The sequence below is a fragment of the Cibotium barometz genome, chromosome 3 (genome assembly GCF_041138505.1).
Source record: "Cibotium barometz isolate CiBa-2024 chromosome 3, ASM4113850v1, whole genome shotgun sequence".
In the NCBI taxonomy this organism is placed as follows: Eukaryota; Viridiplantae; Streptophyta; class Polypodiopsida; order Cyatheales; family Cibotiaceae; genus Cibotium; species Cibotium barometz.
In genome coordinates, this window is record NC_141048.1 from 65300566 (window position 1) to 65321126 (window position 20561).

Consider the following 20561-nt stretch of genomic DNA (forward strand, 5'->3'; position numbering starts at 1 on the left):
ACAATGTTTTCCATGTTTCTTGGTTGAAGCCTTACATTGGTCTAGCTTTGCAAGATATTGCAGATGAGCAACAACCGGACGTGGTAGACAAAGTCGGAGTTATTGAGCTTGAATAGATTCTCCTCCCCAGATGGAAGCATGGATCTAGTCGAAGACAAAGATAGTTCTACACAAAGTTCAAGGACCATGATATGCATGAAGTCATATGGCTTGGCGAAGAGTTCTTTCCAGAGTACCTCCAACTTGTGGCAGACTACTTGGAAGGCATGAACCTACTGCTTTGTTGGGTTTTATGCTGTGTATGCACCCAGGGGAGTGCTAGTGATCATCAGTAGGTTACTGGGGCACTTTTTACTTCAGTTAGTGGAGGTTTTTCCCCCCAGTTTTAGCTTAGTTTCACTTATAATGGTTTATAAGTGATTTGGTCCACCTGGCACACTTTATGGTTGGACCATGTGAACACACTTTTAGGTCACATCTTTTATGTGGCTATTGTACTTCATTTTATCACAATCAATATATGAGCAGTCGTGTTCCTCTCTCTCACTCTCACGTTTTCTGTTAGTGTGCCTTCCAAACCCTAACCCTAATAGCCCGAACCCTACATTTGTGGTATTAGAGCAGGTTGGCCTGCCCTGCCAGTACAGTTCCACGCCATCAGCTGCCTTCGAACCCTAACCCTAACTCTCCATTGGCCTTCATTTGGTATCAGAGCTAAGAAGGCCTCCCATTGCCTAGCTTGTACACAGCCGCCTTCTGTTACAATCCGTACTGAACTATCCGTACATCTGCCCGTACACTGTGCGCCGTCTACAGTACCCGTACAGCCTCGCCAGCAACAGCTTCGCCTGCAGCTGCCGTACCTGTTCGCCGCCGTACTGCAGCTTTTGTTCCTGTTAGCGCCGCCGTACTGCAGCCTCCGTACCTGTCAGCGCCGACTGTCACCTGCCTGCGCCAACTGTACAAGACAGCGCCGACTGTACCTGAATACAGTCGACACAGCTCTGGTCGACTTTTTCAGTACGCTTTCGTACCTGACAGCGCCGCCTTCGTCAGCACCTGCACAGTACCTGCCTGCACAGTCGCCTTCAGTTCTGTACAGTACAAGTTGACTGTACCTGCACAGTACAAGTTGAATGTACCTGCACAGTACAGTCAATTGTACTTATTCTTTTGGTGGACTGTACCTGCATATGTACCACAACCTGCCCAATCAACTTGTGGTAAGCATTACGAATTTTGCTTTTTGGGCAATTCTATTTTCTCTGTGAAAATCTACAGGCACTACAGGCAGACTTTCTAGCAAAGAAGTCTACAGGCTTTTTGCACAGTTTTGGGTGCAGTAATTTTGGGCATTTTTGGGGCATTTTGGCATTGTGTACGCCATTTTTGCTGCTCTACTCAGTCATTGGTGCATTGAGCTGCACATTCAGAGGATTGAGAGTGCAGGCATATTTGGATGAACTGTATTCAGTGGAGTACAGTTGTTTTCAGGGTTCTTGCTATTGGGTTTTTTGATACACAGGCACAACATTGTGCATAGGCATAATGGCAAATCAACAGCAGAGTGATGTATTCACATATTTGTCTAAGGAAGACAAATTGGATGGCACGAACTACTCCTTGTGGAGTTTTATGCTGAAAAATGTGCTTGTGGCAAAAGGTCTTTGGGATTTTGTTAGTGGTGATGAACCACGTTCAGGTCCATTGGCTCCAGAGACTCCTCCCCAAGGGGGTGCTCGTGGACGAGGACAACAGGTACAGGCTCCAGGGCAGCCATTGCCTGTTCAAAGAACAAATGCTCAAAAGACATGGGATGCCAGGGATGCACAAGCTTTGTCACTCATTGCATTGTCAGTACAGAGGTCTATTATACCTCATATTCGTTCAGCTGGCTCTTCACAGAATGCATGGGTGACTTTGGAGCAGATGTATGCTGCTCGTAATGAGGCTCGGATCTCATTTTTGAAAAGAGAGCTGGAAAATCAGAAAATGAATGAAGGAGATGATATGTCTAGCCACTTAAACAAGCTGCAGGATTTGAGAGAGCAACTCATCAATGTGGATGAGATTATTCGTGAGACACAGCTTGTGTCCACCATCTTGCACTCTTTGCCAAGATCTTACTTGGCTTTTCATACCTCTTTGAACCTCAGCATGAGGAATGCTGTTGAACCCCTTAAGTATCAGGAACTTGTTGCTCTCTTGCTACAAGAAGAGCAAATGAGGAAGAATATGAATATGAACACAAGTGCTGAACAAGCATTTACTACAGGTCAAAAGGGGAAAGGAAAAACTCAGCCAAAGAGTTCAAATCAGAATTCAGGTGATGGTGGTTCTTCTCAGGATACCAAGAAAGGTGATGGACAACCCAAGAAGAAGGGCAAATGTCATTACTGTAAGAAGCCAGGTCACTACATCACTGAATGTAGAAAGAGGATTGCCAAAGAGAAGGCAAAGGAAGCTGGGATGTCTGTTAATGATGCTTCTAAAGCTCCTCCAGAGACTGCTTCTTTTGTTGAGGACAGGGATTACTGTTTTTATACATGCAGCTATGATGCCTCTTGGTCTTCACAAGCACTCAGTATGACAGAGCATGCATGTACTTGGTATTTTGATAGTGGCGCCTCAAAGCATATCACATCTCGCAGGGATTTGTTTAGTCATGTTGGCCCTGCCCCTGTTGGCAAAACTGTTCAGTGTGCCAACAATGCTTCATATCCAGTTCGTGGCATTGGGGAGATTCAGCTCACAGCCATTGATGGCTCCATTCTCCGCCTTACAGATGCCTTATATGTACCAGGAATAAAGAAGAATTTGTTGTCCATTTCTTCTTTAGCACATTGTGGTATGCAAGTCCACTTTGATGATGATAAATGCATGGTCAGAGACAAAGCTAATGCCTTGACCTTGATGCTTACTGGTACATTATGTCATGGACTTTATCAGTTGGATGCATTTCAGCCAGTGGATCAGTCTGCTTATAATGCATTCACTCTTACTCCAGCTATGGTTGATGCGGAGTTATGGCATGCTCGCATGGGGCATGTAAATTTTGGTAGTCTTATGCTTATGCAGCGACATAACATGTTTACAGATCTACCTCTCATGGAGAAGCCTCCAGATCACATTTGTGAAGGATGTATTTTGGGAAAAATGCATAGGTTTTCCTTCCCACGTGATCAGGCTCTAAGAGCAACTGCAAAGTTGCAGCTTATACACAGTGATCTTTGTGGTCCCATGCAGACGAAGTCATTAGGTGGTTGCTTCTATTTTGCAACATTTATTGATGACTTCTCTCGTATATGCTGGGTCTATCCTTTGACACAGAAATCACAGGTATATGATGCATTTTTGGCCTTTGTAGCACTTGCTGAGACAGAGTCAGGATGCAAGGTCAAGACTCTCCGTTCTGACCGAGGGGGGGAATATATGTCACACATGCTGAATTCCTTTCTTGGGAGTAGAGGTATAAAACATCAGTATACTACTCCTTATACTCCACAGCAGAATGGGGTTGCAGAAAGGAAGAATCGGTCACTCATGGAGATGGCCAGATGTATGCTAAAGGCAGAAAGGCTACCACATATCTTTTGGGTGGAAGCTGTCATGTGTGCTTGTCATATTTTGAATCGATGTCCCACAAAGGCATTGGTTTCTATTACTCCTTTTGAGGCTTGGCATGGCCGTAAGCCTTCTGTATCACATTTTCGTATCTTTGGGTGTCTTGCGTATGCACACATACCCAAAGAGTTGAGGAGGAAGTTGGATGATAAAGCCACTAAATGCATTTTTGTTGGGTATAGCCGTGAGAGCAAGGGCTACCGGTTATATGACCCACTATCCAGGAAGATATTCACTAGTCGGGATGTGATTTTTGATGAAAAATCAGAAATATCCATGGCTGGTTATGAGGCAAATCAGGCTGAAAATGATGTGTTTGAAGGTCTACTACCTATGGAGTTTCATTCCACAGTTGGTGAACCAACTCATGAGGGTATAGGACAGCTAGCACATGATGAAGGTGGTGCAGAAATTCAGCAGCAAATTGAGCCAGAAGCTGAACCAAATATGGGGCAGCAGGCACCACAGGTCAGACACATACCTAGATGGTATTTGACGACATTACAGGACAGCCATTTAGAGGGTCCTCTTGCTGGTCGTACTCGTAGGGAGACACGGACCAATGAGCATGCACACATCATGGATTTGAATCTGGTTATGGCAGCCAGTTTACAGGATGATGATGAGCCTGATTCATTTGTGGATGCACGAGATAATGTGCATTGGAACAAAGCCATGCAGGATGAGCTTGATTCTATTAAAAGGAATCAAACATGGGATTTGGTTGATCTGCCCAAAGGCAAGAAAGCAATTGGTACTAAGTGGGTCTATAAGTTGAAAAGACATGCAGATGGATCCATTGACAGGTACAAAGCCCGTCTAGTTGCAAAGGGCTATGCACAGAAGAAGGGCATTGATTATGAGGAGACATTTGCTCCTACATCCCGTATGTCGACACTTAGGTGTGTCATTGCATTGGCTGCACATCGTGGTTGGGTTGTTCACCAGTTGGACATAAAGACTGCATTCCTACATGGGGACCTCGAGGAGGAAGTTTATGTATATCAGCCTGGGATGAAACTGTCACTACAAGATGACAGTATTTCCTTTGATGCCACTACTTATGCTCAGGCTGTTGGGTGCCTTATTTACTTGTGTAATACAAGGCCAGATATTCAGTATGCAGTTTCTCAGTTGAGCAGATTCATGCACAGCCCGCGGTTGTCACATTGGCAAGCTGTGAAGCGTGTATTCCGTTATTTGCAGGGTACCTTGTCTCTTGGATTGCTTTATCTTGAGGGGGGTGACATGCAGTTATACGCTTATAGTGATTCAGATTGGGCCGGTGATTATGATACCAGACATTCCACTAGTGGAAATTGTTTCTTCCTTGGCTCTTCATGCATTTCTTGGCTAAGCAAGAAACAGACCACAGTGGCCACTTCGTCTTGTGAGGCAGAGTACAGAGCAGCCTACACCACTACTGTTGAGTGTGTTTGGCTGCGTCGTCTCATGAATGATATGGATATTTCAGTGGAGGAGCCCACACCTATCTATACTGATAGTCAGAGTGCCATTGCTGTGGCCAGGAATCCTGTGTTTCATGCTGGCACGAAACACATTGAGATTCACTACCATTTTGTTCGGGAGAGACTCAAGGCAGGAGATATCAGTCTGATCTACTGTCCTACAGATCAGAATGTGGCAGACATCTTCACCAAGGCATTACCACGTCCGAAATTCGAAGCATTCCGCACTGCTTTGAATTTGTTTCCTTTTGGTGGATGATGTACAGTGATCACATATCACTCCAGGGGGGTTTGTTGGGTTTTATGCTGTGTATGCACCCAGAGGAGTGCTAGTGATCATCAGTAGAATTACTGGGGCACTTTTTACTTCAGTTAGTAGAGGTTTTTTCCCCCCAGTTTAGCTTAGTTTCACTTATAAGCAGTTTATAGGTGTTTTGGTCCACCCGGCACATTTTATGGCCGGACATGTGAACACATCACTTTAGGTCACTTATTATGTGGCTATTGTACTTCACATTTTGATCAACTGAATACACTGAAGTCGTGTTCTCTCTCTGTTGCTCTCCACGCCTGTTTGTAGCATCTCTAAACCCTAACCCTAACTCTCCATTGGCCTTCAGATACCAAGAAAGGTGATGGACAGCCCAAGAAGAAGGGCAAATGCCATTACTGTAAGAAGCGAAGTCACTACATCATAGAGTGTAGGAAGAGGATTGCCAAAGAGAAGGCGAAGGAATTTGGGATGTCTGTAAATGATGCCTCTAAAGCTCCTCAGGAGACTGCTTCCTTTGTTGAAGACAGGGATTACTGTTTCTACACATGCAATTATGATGCCTCTTGGTCTTCACAGGCACTCAGTGTGACTGAGCATGCATGTACTTGGTATTTTGATAGCGGTGCTTCAAAGCATATTACATCTCGCAGGGATTTGTTTTGTAATGTATGCCCTGCCCCTGTTGGCAAGACCGTTCAGTGTGCCAATAATGCTTCGTATCCAATTCGTGGCATTGGGGAGATTCAGCTCACAGCCATTGATGGCTCTATTCTTCGCCTTACAGATGCCTTATATGTACCAGGGATAAAGAAGAATCTGTTGTCCATTTCTTCTTTAGCATAGTGTGGTATGCAAGTCAACTTTGATGATAACAAATGCATGGTCAGAGACAAAGCTAATGCCTTGACCTTGATGCTTATTGGTACATTATGTCATGGACTCTATCAGTTGGATGCATTTCAGTCAGTGGATCAGTCTGCTTATAATGCATTCACTCTTACTCCAGCTATGGTTGATGCGGAGTTATGGCATGCTCGCATGGGGCATGTAAATTTTGGTAGTCTTATGCTTATGCAGCGACATAACATGTTGACAGACCTACCTCTTATGGAGAAGCCTCCAGATCACATATGTGAAGGATGTATTTTGGGAAAAATGCATAGGTTTTCCTTTCCACGTGATCAGGCTCTACGAGCAACTGCAAAGTTGCAGCTTATACACAGTGATCTTTGTGGTCCCATGCACACGAAGTCATTAGGAGGTTGCTTCTATTTTGCTACATTTATTGATGACTTCTCTCGTATATGCTGGGTCTATCCGTTGACACAGAAATCACAGGTATATGATGCATTTTTGGCCTTTGTAGCACTTGTTGAAACAGAGTCAGGATGCAAAGTTAAGACCCTCCGTTCTGACCGAGGGGGAAATATGTGTCACACATGTTGAATTCCTTTCTTGAGAGTAGAGGTATCAAGCATCAGTATACTACTCCTTATACTCCACAGCAAAATGGGGTTGCGGAAAGGAAGAATCGGTCACTCATGGAGATGGCCAGATGTATGTTAAAGGCAAAGAAGCTACCACATGTCTTTTGGGTGGAAGCTGTTATGTGTGCTTGTCATATTTATGCTGTGTATGCACCCAGGGGAGTGGTAGTGATCATCAGTAGGTTACTGGGACACTTTTTACTTCAGTTAGTGGAGGTTTTTTCCCCGAGTTTTAGCTTAGTTTCACTTATAATGGTTTATAAGTGATTTGGTCCACCTGGCACACTTTATGGCCGGACCATGTGAACACACTTTTAGGTCACATCTTTTATGTGGCTATTGTACTTCATTTTATCACAATCAATGTATGAGCAGTCGTGTTCCTCTCTCTCACTCTCACGTTTCCTGTTAGTGTGCCTTCCAAACCCTAACCCTAACAGCCTGAACCCTACGATGCCAAGCTAAGCAGGAGGGAATGTCACATGCACCCTGCATTCGAGTGCTATGTGACACATTGGCTCTACATCAGTGCAACATTTGTACAGTAGGAATACCTTTTTAGGAATTTCTCATATGTCATAGCCCCATTGTGGACATGTTAGGCACGAGCTATGTAGGTAAGTCTCCCAAGCCATAAGAGTGTTTGCATGTGTCAATCCTCTTACCCACTTGGACAATTCATCAGATAGGTACATGTATACGATCAACCTGTTGTATGCTACATGGCTGCTGTTGGCTGATTGTATGCGATCCCATCGAAGCGTCTACAAGGCTGCTGGCTGGGTGTTGGGTGATTGTATGCCCCTCCTATATCCTCTTGCTATTGCTCCAATAATGTTGTTTTATCTGCTGCAAATTAGGGATTAACTTGGGATTAGGCATGCCCATGTGCATGCACGTGACATCTCGTTGTACTAAACTTGATGATGGGATTCCACCCTTTGACCCTTGATGATTGCCATCATCCTGTGTCTCCACATCCCATACTTGTCATCCTTCCCTTCTTGGCAACCTTCTCAGTGAAAGCTCTGAATCCACTCTGAATCTGATGTAGAGATCTGTGCATTTGTTCCCCTTTGTTCCCTTGCCTTCTTGGCAACCTTCTCAGTGAAAGCTCTGAATCCACTCTGAATTTGATGTAGAGATCTGCGCATTTGTTCCCCTTTGTTCCCTTGCCTTCTTGCCCTGTCCTTGAACACAACATGAATCCTTCTTCTTGAAATTGATCTAGGCACCCTTGGCTCCACCACTTGGATGAACTTCATCCAGTGGAGTGCTCCATAAAAGCTTATGGGGCAGCCCCAACTTGCTACCAACTCTCATGAAACCCTCCCCTTGCGTTTGCGCAACACCAAGAAGGTTCTGGGGGTTTTGACACATGTAAAGTTTCTCTCCTTGGACCTGTGCAGTTCTGGTGGGACACCAATAGTACTTAGAATATTTGAGCTTAATGATGATACAATGTTGCCTGTGAAAAGATGCAGGGGGGAAGAGAGCTTGAGCTCTTGCAAGCACACACACACACTCACATAACCCTAATAGAGAACACACAAGGTGAGAGGCTGAAAATCTTCTTCTTCTCTACTCAACACTCAACACACCATATACAAGAATAAGAGTACACACAATATGAAAGGTACTCAACCAAATACATACACGGGTTCTCTATAGTGTGAACCCAACTAAATGAGCTGGCGCTATAACTATGCCAGTCTCTAGAATGGCTGTCACACAGCCTGTCATCCCACTGGCCGCATATCACCCAAGATCTCACCAACCATGCCAGTGGTGTAAGTGTGGGGCCTATCCCCCAAGCGGGTCATCAGTGTCCACCGCCTCACTAGACGAGCTCGATATCTCAACACTCCCCCTCGAGCTCAACTCCATCTCATGTACACCAAGTGAAGCCCTGAATCTGCGGAGCTTCTCTGTACCCAATGCTTTGGTGAAGATGTCAGCTACCTGATCCTCTGTGCTGACATAAACAAGGTCAAGGTCTCCTGCTAAGACCTTCTCTCTGATGAAGTGGTAGTGGACCTCTATGTGCTTCGTACGAGCATGAAAGACTGGGTTCCTGGCCAACTGTATACTGCTAATGTTGTCACAGAAAATGACAACTTGTCTATCCACTGATAGACCCAAATCTGCAAGTAGCTTTCTCAATCAAGCTACCTCACATGCTGCCATAGCAGCTCCTTTGTACTCGGCCTCTGTACTAGATAGAGCAACCGTAGGCTGCTTCTTGCTGCACCAAGTCACAGCAGCACTCCCCAAAGAAAACATGAATCCACTGGTAGATCTTCTATCTGAGATACTACCAGCCCAATCAGCATCTGTGTACCCATGTACACATATCTCTGTCCCAGTCTCATAGAATAGTCCACAATGCAAAGTAGACTTCACATATCTCAGTATGCGTCTCACTGTATCCAAATGCGGTTTTCGTGGAGCCTCCATAAATTGACTCACCAACCCAACAACATAGCTCAAATCTGGTCTGGTGATCGTCATGTAGATCAAACTTCCTACTATGCGCCTGTACATAGTAGGATCCTCCAAGATCTCTCCTGAATCTGCACTCAACTTGCCATTCTGATCCAATGGCACAGAAATAGGCTTACAGCATGTCATACCATACTTGGACAACATGTCCAAGTCATACTGTCTCTGCAGTAATCCAATACCATGTGGTGACCTAATCACCTCAATGCCCAAGAAATATCTGAGCTCCCCCAGATCCTTCATCTCGAACTTCTGTCTAAGCAAGATCTTTACATCAAAGATCTCTCCATCATGGTCCCCCGTAATGATCAAGTCATCTACATAGATGACAACAAGCACAACCCCTCTATCACCATGTCTCACATACAACGAGAAATCTGCATTGGCTATATGAAAGCCAATAGTGACAAGATATTCAGAAATCTTGTCAGCAGACCATGCTCTTGGTGCTTGCTTTAAGCCAGACAAGGCTTTCTTCAACCGGCAAACATGCTCGGGGTGACCCACATCCTCATAACCAGGTGGCTGCAACATATAAACCTCTTCTTGCAAATCCCCATGCAAGAATGCATTCTTTACATCCATCTGATGTAAAGACCATTGCTTTGACGCAGCCGCTGCTATCACAACTCTCACCGTTGCCATCTTGGCAACTGGGCTGAAAGTTTCCTCATAATCAATCCCATATGTCTGTGCATATCCTTTGGCTACCAATCTAGCCTTGTACCTGTTTATGCTTCCATCACTGTTATGTTTAACTTTGTACACCCACTTGCATCCAATGGCTTTCTTGCCTTCAGGCAATTGCACTAAATCCCAAGTTTCATTTCCATATAGTGCATCCATCTCCTCATCCATAGCTTTCTCCCAACACACATTTCCAACAGCTTCATCAATGCATGTGGGCTCAACAACCTGCACAACCTTTGCCATATATGCATAGTGATGTGCCACATAACCATCATAGGTAAATCTCTGCACAGGATTTTTCACTCTCCCAGATCTTCGTAGCTTTTCATTCATGGCTTCCATAGCCTTCTTTACACCAGGTGTTCTCATAGCTGGGATCCCAAGCTCCTCATCAAGGCTCATATCTGAGCCACTAGACTCTCCATCAACATGAGAATGCCTTGCAGAAATGTCAGGCATACCAAGGGGCTCAACCACTTTCTCTTTTCCTTTACGTGATGTACTAATCACATTTGCAGGGCTGGTATTATGACGCAGCCTGCCACTCCATGGTCTATCAATAGACCCACTAGATGAGGACTCTCCTGGTCCACTCAAAGACTGTGATTGCTGACCTGCATTCTATGCAACCACACTTCCACTCACATCAGCCCCAACAGCTTCTTTTTCAGCAGCTCATCTCATCAAAAACAACATCCCTGCTTACCTTCAATTCACGTGTAGCAGGGTTATAACACCTGTATCCCTTTTGCTCAAGGGAATATCCAATAAACACACATTTTTCAGCTTTCGGATCCAGCTTAGTTCTCAGCTCATCTGGCACATGTACATATGCAATGCATCCAAAGACTTTCAGATGAGACAAATCTGGTTTTCTGCCAGTAAACCTCTCCTCTGGAATTACATCATGTATGGCTGCAGTTGGAGTCCTGTTCATGATGTATGCTGCTGTAGAAACAGCCTCAGCCCAATAGCAATGCGGCATATTCTTCTCTTCCATCAATGCTCGCGCAATCTCAGCAATGTGCCTGTTTTTTCGCTCAGCAACTCCATTTTGCTGCGGAGTGTATCTGCATGTAAACTGTCTCCGAATACCATTCTTCTTCAAAAATTCAGAGAACTCATTGGAGAAGTACTCTCCCCCTCCATCTGACCTTAGGCACTTTACATATTTCCCTGTTTGCTTTTCAACCAAAACTCTGAAATTCTGAAAGTGAGTGAACACCTCACTCTTCTCCTTCATGAAATATACCCACACCTTTCTCGTGTGGTCATCAATGAAAGTCACATAATACGTGCAGCCTCCCATAGATATGGTCTTCGTAGGACCCCATACATCTGAATGCACAACATCTAGTGCATTTCTGCTCACATATCTGTTACGTGGAAACACATGCTTTGTTTGCTTCCCAAATTGGCATGCTTCACATATTTTCTGCATACCTTCCACTTTAAATTTTGGCAACCCTGTCACAATTCCTTTTGTTTGCATAGACTTCAATCTCTGCACATTTACATGTCCAATCCTTTTATGCCAAATGTCTGTGTCTGCAACAATTCCTGAACCATTTGCAAACATCGCAGCACTCATTTCAAGCATGTCTACATTCAACGTAAACATTCTGCCCACTCTGTTGCCTTTTGCAATCAACCTGCACTTGTCTTTAAAGTCTTCAACATAACAACCATCAGGGTTAAACCGAACCTGCAAACCCTGCTCAATCATCTGGCCAACTGAAACCAGATTCTTTGTTATGTTCGGTACATGAAGTACATCTGCAAGGTACTTCACTTTGCCATCCTGCATAGACAATGACACATCTCCAACATGGGCAATTGGATGAGCAGTGTCATCCCCTGTTTCCACAAAACTTGGTCTTTCTGGGTTTTTCATCTCCTTGAACCACTCCCCATGACTCGTCATGTGGTTCGAAGCACCTGAATCCACATACCATATATTATCTTTTTGTGCTGCATCAACATTTTCAGACATGGCATTCACGACATGTTGCATAACAAACAACCTTTCATTATCCTCATTATTTCTGCTTGAGGATGCATAGTTGTTTTGCTGCACTTTCCCATTTTGCATGTCAGCCTGCTTCTTATAACATTCTGCCTACACATGTCCAGGCTTACCACAATAATAGCATTCACGTGCATCATTATACTGCCTTTGTCAATTTCCACGGCCTCTTTGACTCCCTCTGCCTCTGAATTTGCCTCTTGCACCTGCGTGTTGTTGTTGTTGTTGTTGATTCTGGGACTGTTGTTGTTGCTGCTGCTGCTGCTGCTGCTGCTGGCCATAATTCTGATTACCTGTTCGGCTAACTCGTGTAGAAGGCCTGTTGCTCTGAACTGTTTTTGCTTTGTGAAGACTGTTGGTCTTCACCCAAGCTCTTCTCTTCGATAATCAGCATAGACACCAAATCTGTAAAGTTGGGAATGTTTTCCTGAGTCTGAATAGACGTCTTGAACGCCTTGTATTGTGGCCCGAGACCACGTAGACAGACCTCCACCTTATCATCATCATCTACTGACACACCAATAGATGCAACAGATTCCACAATACCCTTTATCTTCAACGCATAGTCATTCACAGACATGCTCTTTTTCTCCACAGTATGAAGTTCATTCTTCAACTTTATCTTACGTGCCTTGGTATTTGTTTCATAGAGCTTTACCAAGGTGTCCCACGCCTCCTTGGGGGACTTGGCATCCTGAATGTGCCCAATCATGGTGTCCTATATACTAATGGAGAGCCAATACATAACCTTCCTGGCTCCTTGGTTCCAGTCTTTAAACTCTTTCACATCTGCAGCAGTTGGATTTATATCCGGTATCTCCGGTGCCTCTTTATGCTCACCTTCTATGTAGTCCCAATAGCCTTTTCCCATCAGGAAATTCATCAACCTGAACCTCCAAGCATGGAAGTTATTCTTATCAAGCTTCTTAGCCACAATCTGAGTTATCCCATCATTTGACATCTTGCCAAACACACAATTTTACCAGAACCTGCACTCTGGTTTTTCTGCACAAACTGCTGTATTTTCTGCACAGCGGTACTGTCGTACTCTCAAATGTTACCAGTGACTTCGATGTGCATACATACACCCAATGGCAACTGTAGACCTCTTTGCAACACCCACAGTGTCTGCACAGTCAATCTGTCTTCCTGCAGTTCTTAAAACAGAGTTCTGCAGAGAATCGATGACTTACCCGCAGTGCTCGAAATCGCCTGCTTTCTGAAAAACGGAGGTTCAGATGCGTTCGAAACGCGTTTTCGGCCTAGAAAATCTTGTCCGATAGGACATAGTTGCCCTATAGCTTTACTCCCGCGAAGAAAGCTCCTCAATCAGAGATCGTTGCCGGTGCCTCCCGTAGAGCTCCCGACAAGGGTGTAGTCACCAACACAAATTGGGAAGAGTAGTTGAAGCTCTTATCCTCGTACCGCTTCCTGTGGTTCTCTTGCTTGCAGCTCAGTCCTTAGCACGAACCAGGCTCTGATACCATGAAAAGATGCAAGGGGGAAGAGAGCTTGAGCTCTTGCAAGCGCACACACACACTCACATAACCCTAATAGAGAACACACAAGGTGAGAGGCTGAAAATCTTCTTCTTCTCTACTCAACACTCAACACACCATATACAAGAATAAGAGTACACACAATATGAAAGGTACTCAACCAAATACATACACGGGTTCTCTATAGTGTGAACCCGACTAAATGAGCTGGCGCTATAACTATGCCAGTCTCTAGAATGGCTGTCACACAGCCTGTCATCCCACTGGCCGCATATCACCCAAGATCTCACCAACCATGCCAGCGGTGTGAGTGTGGGGCCTATCCCCCAGGCGGGTCATCAGTGTCCACCGCCTCACTAGACGAGCTCGATATCTCAACAGCCTGGTCACCACACCACCAAAAGATCAAGACACGGGTCATGATTTCATCCATGTGTGATGCAGTAAGGGTGGGTGCGTTGGTGGGTGGGTGGATGGTTGGGTCGGTTCTTAGAACCAGCGTGAAGCATTGATACCAATGTCACATGTGGAAGCTCTGGAAGTCTTGTTTCTGCCCATGGCCCTGCATAGGAACTCTTGATGCAAGAACAAAACATAGAGGATATAGAGAGAGAGAGGGATTTGTGTATTGAGTATATTCATATGATACAAAAGGGTACATGGTCTGGCTGCCTTTAGCGACCCCAAGTCTTACTCTAGACTTGACTCTTTGAGGAGTGAGATAATCTACAATGAGAAATGCTGTGCCTTTTATAGGCCTTTGGAGGAATTAATTAACTGGCTGACCTGTTGGCCAGTTCCATAGACACTAATATATATATCCTGCGGACTGGAAGTCCCTAGTCTCCTACACCTGGCCAATAGGGTTCTGGTCGACACTTGTACCCTCCTTACAAGTTACACCTAACAGGTGCTACTGCTCCAATCTTGTTGTTTTATTTGCTGCGAATCAAGGATTAGTTTGGGATTAGACATGTCCATGTGCATGCACATGAGAAGGTCTCGCTAATGCACCGGCCACCTTCAACAGAATGATGGACAGGATCTTTAGAAAGCATAGAGCATACACTAGAGTGTTCTTTGATGACATCATCATGTTTTCAAAGACAAAGGAGGAGCACAGAGAGCATTTAGCACATGTTAGACACTCTGCTACAAACTCTTGGATATCCTTCCTCATGCCTGGCCAATAAAAATACGTCTCTATGGCACTAGGAGTAGCACTGACTCCTTTATGTCCTGCATATGGAGGTACATGAGATTTGGTCATCACTTTGTGCCGCAAACTGTTAGTAACACATAATCTTGAATCCATGACTAGAAAGCCTTCCTTGATAGCAAAATGCCCTTTCTCTTGTCCATCCAATAGCTCTCTCATAATGCCTTTGAAGTCTTCATCCTCAAGATAATAATCTCGCATATTATGTAGCTCTTGATGAAATGCTATTGTCGCTGCATTTACTTTAGGCTTCCTTGACAAAGTATCAGTTGCCGTATTCTGCTTCCTTGGAATATGGGCTATATGGAAGTGAAATAGAAATAACCGCCAACAACTCTTTCTCGTAAACTCCCAATGACTTCTCCTCTGGTCGTAATCTCCTGCTCTCATAAGCTATTGCATGACCTTCTTGGTTAAGAAAAACTCCAATGCTATCTCGACAAGCATCACTTTTCACTTCAAAGGCTTGGATAAGTCGGGTAGAATAAGTACTGGTCCCGACATAAGCTTCTCTTTGAGGCTCTGAAAAGCTTCTTTCTCGGCTTTGTCCCATCTAAACTTAACCTTTTTCCGGGTGAAGTCATGAAGTGGCTCTACTATGCAGCGATCTTCAATAAATCGGCGGTAATAGGCACATAATCCAAGATAGCTTCTCACTTCATGTAGGTTTCTCAGTTTTGGCCAATCTTTGATTGCTTCGATCTTTGTGGGATCCATGCGAAATCCCATCTTTTGAGACGATATATCCCAAATAGTGAATCTCTTGCAAAAAGAACTCACTCTTCTTGCCATTGATATAGAGTTTATGCTCTCGGAGTTCTTGGAACAAAAGGTCAAATACGACATGGGCAAGCAACTAGGATTGTTGATGCCACTGCCAGTGCCAGAGCAACCATGGGAGAGCATTGCTATGGATTTTATCTTTGACTTTCCTAAGTCATCGAATGGTAATAAAGGGATTTGGAACATAGTTGATTGATTTAGCAAACAGGCTCATTTTATTGAAGTCAAGAAAATGATCAAAGCAGACCGCATGGCAAGATTATTTATATCTCAGATCTACAAGTATCATGGAATGCCTACTTCGCTTTGTTTGAGAATTTGGGAACTAAGTTAAAATTCTCATCTTCTTATCATCCACAGATAGATGGCCAGAGTGAGATAGTAAATCCCACGATTTTGGATTTACTCATGTGCTATGTGGGAGAAAAGAACAAGGAGTGGGAAAAGTACCTTCCACTTGTGGAGTTTGCTTACAACAAAACAATGCACAACTCCACAAGTAAGGCACCTTTTCAGATTATAGAGGGGCAACCTAAAGTACTTCCTATTTTCAAGATAAAGGACAAGATATTTGCAGCGATGAATATGTGCAAGATTTGAAAACAGCGTTTTCGAAAGTAAAACAAGATTTAGAAAAGTCTAGAGCTAAACATAAAGCAGCTGCAGATAAGCATAGACGAGAGGTCGAGTACAAGGAGGGTGATTGGGTATTACTAAGATTTCAGAAGGCCAGATTGAGATAGACTACAGGTGAGGATTGGAGAGGCAATCCCATAGGGGCACAGAAGTTCTATCACAAACTTTCCCAGAGATATTATGGACCATTTCAGGTTGAAGAGAGGATCAATGATGTGGCCTTCAAGTTAGTTTTACCAGAGAATTGGAAGATTCATAATGTCTTCCATGTGAGCCTCCTCAAGCCGTACGAAGTACCATTACCTTCAGATCCAATCCAAGAGGATCCACCAGAAGTAGACGAGATGGAAGAGATCTTACAGCCTGAGCAAATTGTGGCGCAGGAAGGTACTCCGAGATCCTTGGAGCTTACAAGGAAGCTTTTCAGTTGGACGCAACTGAATGAGAACAAGATGTATATGCATATGTTTTATTTTAAAAAAGAAATATCTCACCTTGTTTGATTTATTTCTTAGTGGATTGACAGGATGCGGCAATTCATCAAGAGAATCCAAGTACAAATCTTTTGACGTCAAGAGTCTTAAGGACAGACTTGGTATGGTATTCGTTCCTCAGGTCGCTAAGCTGTCTTGCCAACAACTTAGGAGGTCACACTCAAAGTGGTACCACAGTGAAGGGCTAAAGATGACAGATCCATTTTAGATCACTAGGGAGCTTTGCCAACTTCCTAGAAGGTCACACTCAGACGTATTTGAATGGAGGGCTAAGGGCATACATGCCAAAAACTGTTTGTGCATATCATTCATGCCTGCGAGATTTTTTATGTGAATGCTTCATGGATTTCATGCTTGTTCTGTGATGTATTATATGTGGGTCATTCCCATGTGTGGTATATGCATAAGCTTGTGTTTGTTGACCTTTAATGGGTACCATGTTTCTTGGCAGCCAATCTGAGCACAAGATCTGTTCTAGAGTTTTTGAACAGAGAGGTCTATCCTAATGTAATTGGATAGCAGAGTAAAAGGAGATGGATTACAAGAGTTCATACATACAGTTCTCTCTCTAAGACCCCATGAGTTACATACAGAGCCACAGTCGAGGACGACTGTGATGTCAAGGGGGGGGTAATGTCACCAGCACTGTTCTGTGCGACAGTGTGGCAGCAGGCACAAACAGCTGCTCTGTGCGACAGTGTGGCAGCAGGCATGGGCAGAGGCCGGCTGTGGCGTGCGAGGGCAGCAGAGGAAGCAGAGTCAAGCAACAGAGGTCGCATGGGCAGCAGAGGATGCAAGAGGATGCAAGGAGCGTCGAGCAGCAGATCGCGTCATTGTTTCCTCCTAAAGGGAGAACAATTCCTGTATGCTTCCTGATCTGCTCTTTTACAGTTTCACGTGAAACATGTATGTTCCTGAATCTGTATCACTAGGGTTTGATGCATAGTCAGGTTTAAAGGTGTGATGTACTTGCTTTTCCCTATTTGTTTTTTGAACTCACCTAGAGGAGATAGAGTGGGTGCATGAGCATTGAGGAGGGGAGAAGAGAAGTTTGGGGTGCATGAGTATGTGCTTGAGAAAAGATACACGTGTATGCTTGTGTGTCCATGGAGCAGTGGGGCAAACCATGCACCTTTGCTCCAATCTTGACTTGGTCTGTCTGTAGGTTCATCTCCGTTTTCTTTAGCTCCTCTTCCACTGTTGCCACCACCAAAACTACCGGTACTTATTTATTCTCCTTTGCTAATGGTTTCTCCTCTGGAAATGGTGACCTAGGAAACTCCTTGAGAACTTCTACCGTTGGTACTTCTGCAGCACCCATCTCATCCTTCTCCATATTGGATTCAAAGAGACATACTTGAATTGTTGGTGTTGCCACCATCTTGGAGAACTCTTGGATCTTGGCCACTGGTTCTAGAATTGCTGTAGGCTTTGCATACTTGGGACTCTTGCTCAATGAGTGGAACCCATACTATCCCTCGTGTGTTATTGGTATTTCCTTGTTCTTGGTCTTCAACTACAGTGCTCTTATCCACTCTTACTGCTTCTGCCAACACTACTTCATTGCTTGTACTTGGCCTCATGAAAGCTTCCATCATGCGCTTCAACTACTTTAGGCATCGGGCTGTAAATTCTTCATATTCCCATCGTATGCCTGTCTGAATTTGTCTTCACAGTCCTTGGATGCTCAAAGATACTCCTCCCATGAAGAGAAGTTTGCTGTTTTTCTGCAGTAATCAGTCCACAAACCGTAACCCTAGAATTCTACATGCTTGCTAGACCTCCTTGAATCATGCTAGGCTGAAATTTAGACTTTCTAGCACTATACTATGCTGAAAATGAACAAATAGATGATGCAAAAGCACTGATCCAATGCAATCACAAAAACCATAATTTTGCCTACAAATCCTAGAACACAAACCCTAATTTGTTGATTGCATGCAAACCCACCCTAGAGTTGATGCAAAGATCCCTAGGAAGAACCTAGGTTGGTTGCTTTGATACCAATGTGACATGCTAACTATGCGGAAGCATGTTTAATTGATGATTAATGCTAACTTGAACAGATTAACGCTAATCACATGCAAAAAATTGACACAGAGAAGTAGAAAGGAGGAGAAGAGAGAGACTCCTTACCTAACCTACTCCTATTGTATATTACTAAATAAATTAATGAATAATTACAATGAGTTCTTGAGTGATGCATAAACTTGTTACTTGCTTGTTGATTTGCTTCTTCAGATGTTGTGGTTGCTGTCCTTAGTCTTGGCTCTACAACCTCTGTCTCTGAATGTTAAATTAATGACTAATGATCAACCAAACCCTTCTTTTTATATAGACAACTTTAGGTTGGGTTCAGGTCGGTGTTTTCATCAAAAAGTTCATTTGTGCACAACTTGTGTCCCAACCTTTGGTGCATGTCTTGAGCACCTCTAGGAACCTACAAAAATAGCTCGAATCAGACCATATTCTGTCCGTAATGAATCAACTTTTACTATAGGCCAAGGAGTATCCTTTGGTAGCCCACAAGAAGAGAGTTACAGTCTGCATTTGAGCGCACATCTTTTTCCTACCAATAGGAGCTTTTCTAAATCAGTATGGCCTACCTATGGCAGGTCAAAAACTGGCAGGATGATTTGTAGTCCTCACACATGCCATCAGCTTGCATACCAAAAACTATCGAGAAAAGTTTCGGCCTTGTTTCAGACTACATGTCCTGGTTTTTTGTTGTTGTGTTGTAAATCCTAATCAGCAGGAGATGGTTTATTGGTTGACATCTTCTAACAGAAACTGATTTTGTTTATTTGAATTTAACACATTATCTGCTCAACACAAAATTCTGTGGGCAACGTGCATTGAAGTGGCTTGATAGAGTAATGGCTTGTCTGTGTTTTACTCATGATGCTTTGCTTGTTGAAACTGATGCAGCCTCAACACAAAATTCTGTGGGCAACGTGCATTGAAGTGGCTTGATAGAGTAATGGCTTGTCTGTGTTTTACTCATGATGCTTTGCTTGTTGAAACTGGTGCAGCCTGAGAAAGTCGCTTTTGAGTTGAAATTGGGTCAGAGCAAGCCTATTCATGAGGCTTTCAAAGCAACACGTGAAGGCACTGTTTGGGAGACTTTAGCTGAGGCACAACAGCGCATTGTAGAAGGTATCATTTTCTCTTTATTAGTTTTTTTCTTGTTTTTTGTTTATTGTTCCACTTGCATGTGAGCAGTTGTATGGCACCTCTTGATGTTTTAGTTTTTGAACTGTATACCCTCGAAGCAATTTGTGTGGTAAAGAAACTTTGCTACTCTAACGAGACTTTTTCTTTGCATGGAAGGTAAACTTAAGGAGGCAATGCTCAATGGTGTTGGGCTGGAAGGAGAAGCAAAGATTCGCTTCAATGAAATTCATCAGGTTGTTGGCTTAATTCATTGAAATCTTTTTGTGTGCTAGTACATGTTGCAAGTTGTTGGCTTAATTCATTGAAATCTTTGTGTGCTAGTACATGTTGCACGTGTATATATTTTGCACTTGTAGGAATATTTCATTATTGTGGTTTCAAGTTTGCGGTTTGATCACTCAGAGGGGTGATCTCATTTTGGCTAGCTAGGTTAATCAGGGTTGTTAAGACTGACTTACTAAGACATTCCCTTAGTTGTCCTAATTATTCCAAGGGAAATAGATGGCTCTTGGATTAGGCATAGTGGTTAAGGAAGTTAAGTATGGTGCATACACTACGTAAACTGTACGAGTCCTGATGGGTGATATGCATGTTAAGTACGGTACTCTTTTTTGTTACATGTATGTGCACATGCAGACATGCCCATTGATCAGTCAAAGATGAAGCATATCATTATGAAGATGC

The 20561-nt window shown here is 43.7% G+C and overlaps 1 protein-coding gene across 2 annotated transcripts in view; it reads left to right on the forward strand.

The window, feature by feature from the left end:
* LOC147640405 (organellar oligopeptidase A, chloroplastic/mitochondrial-like) overlaps nucleotides 1-20561 on the forward strand; it is an 84905-nt gene that overhangs the window by 22808 nt on the left and 41536 nt on the right. For both annotated transcript variants that reach the window (XM_086780179.1, XM_086780188.1), the window contains 2 exons: nucleotides 19736-19859; nucleotides 20034-20110. In XM_086780179.1, the coding sequence (XP_086636305.1) occupies nucleotides 19736-19859; nucleotides 20034-20110 (201 nt within the window). The remainder of the gene's footprint in view (nucleotides 1-19735; nucleotides 19860-20033; nucleotides 20111-20561) is intronic.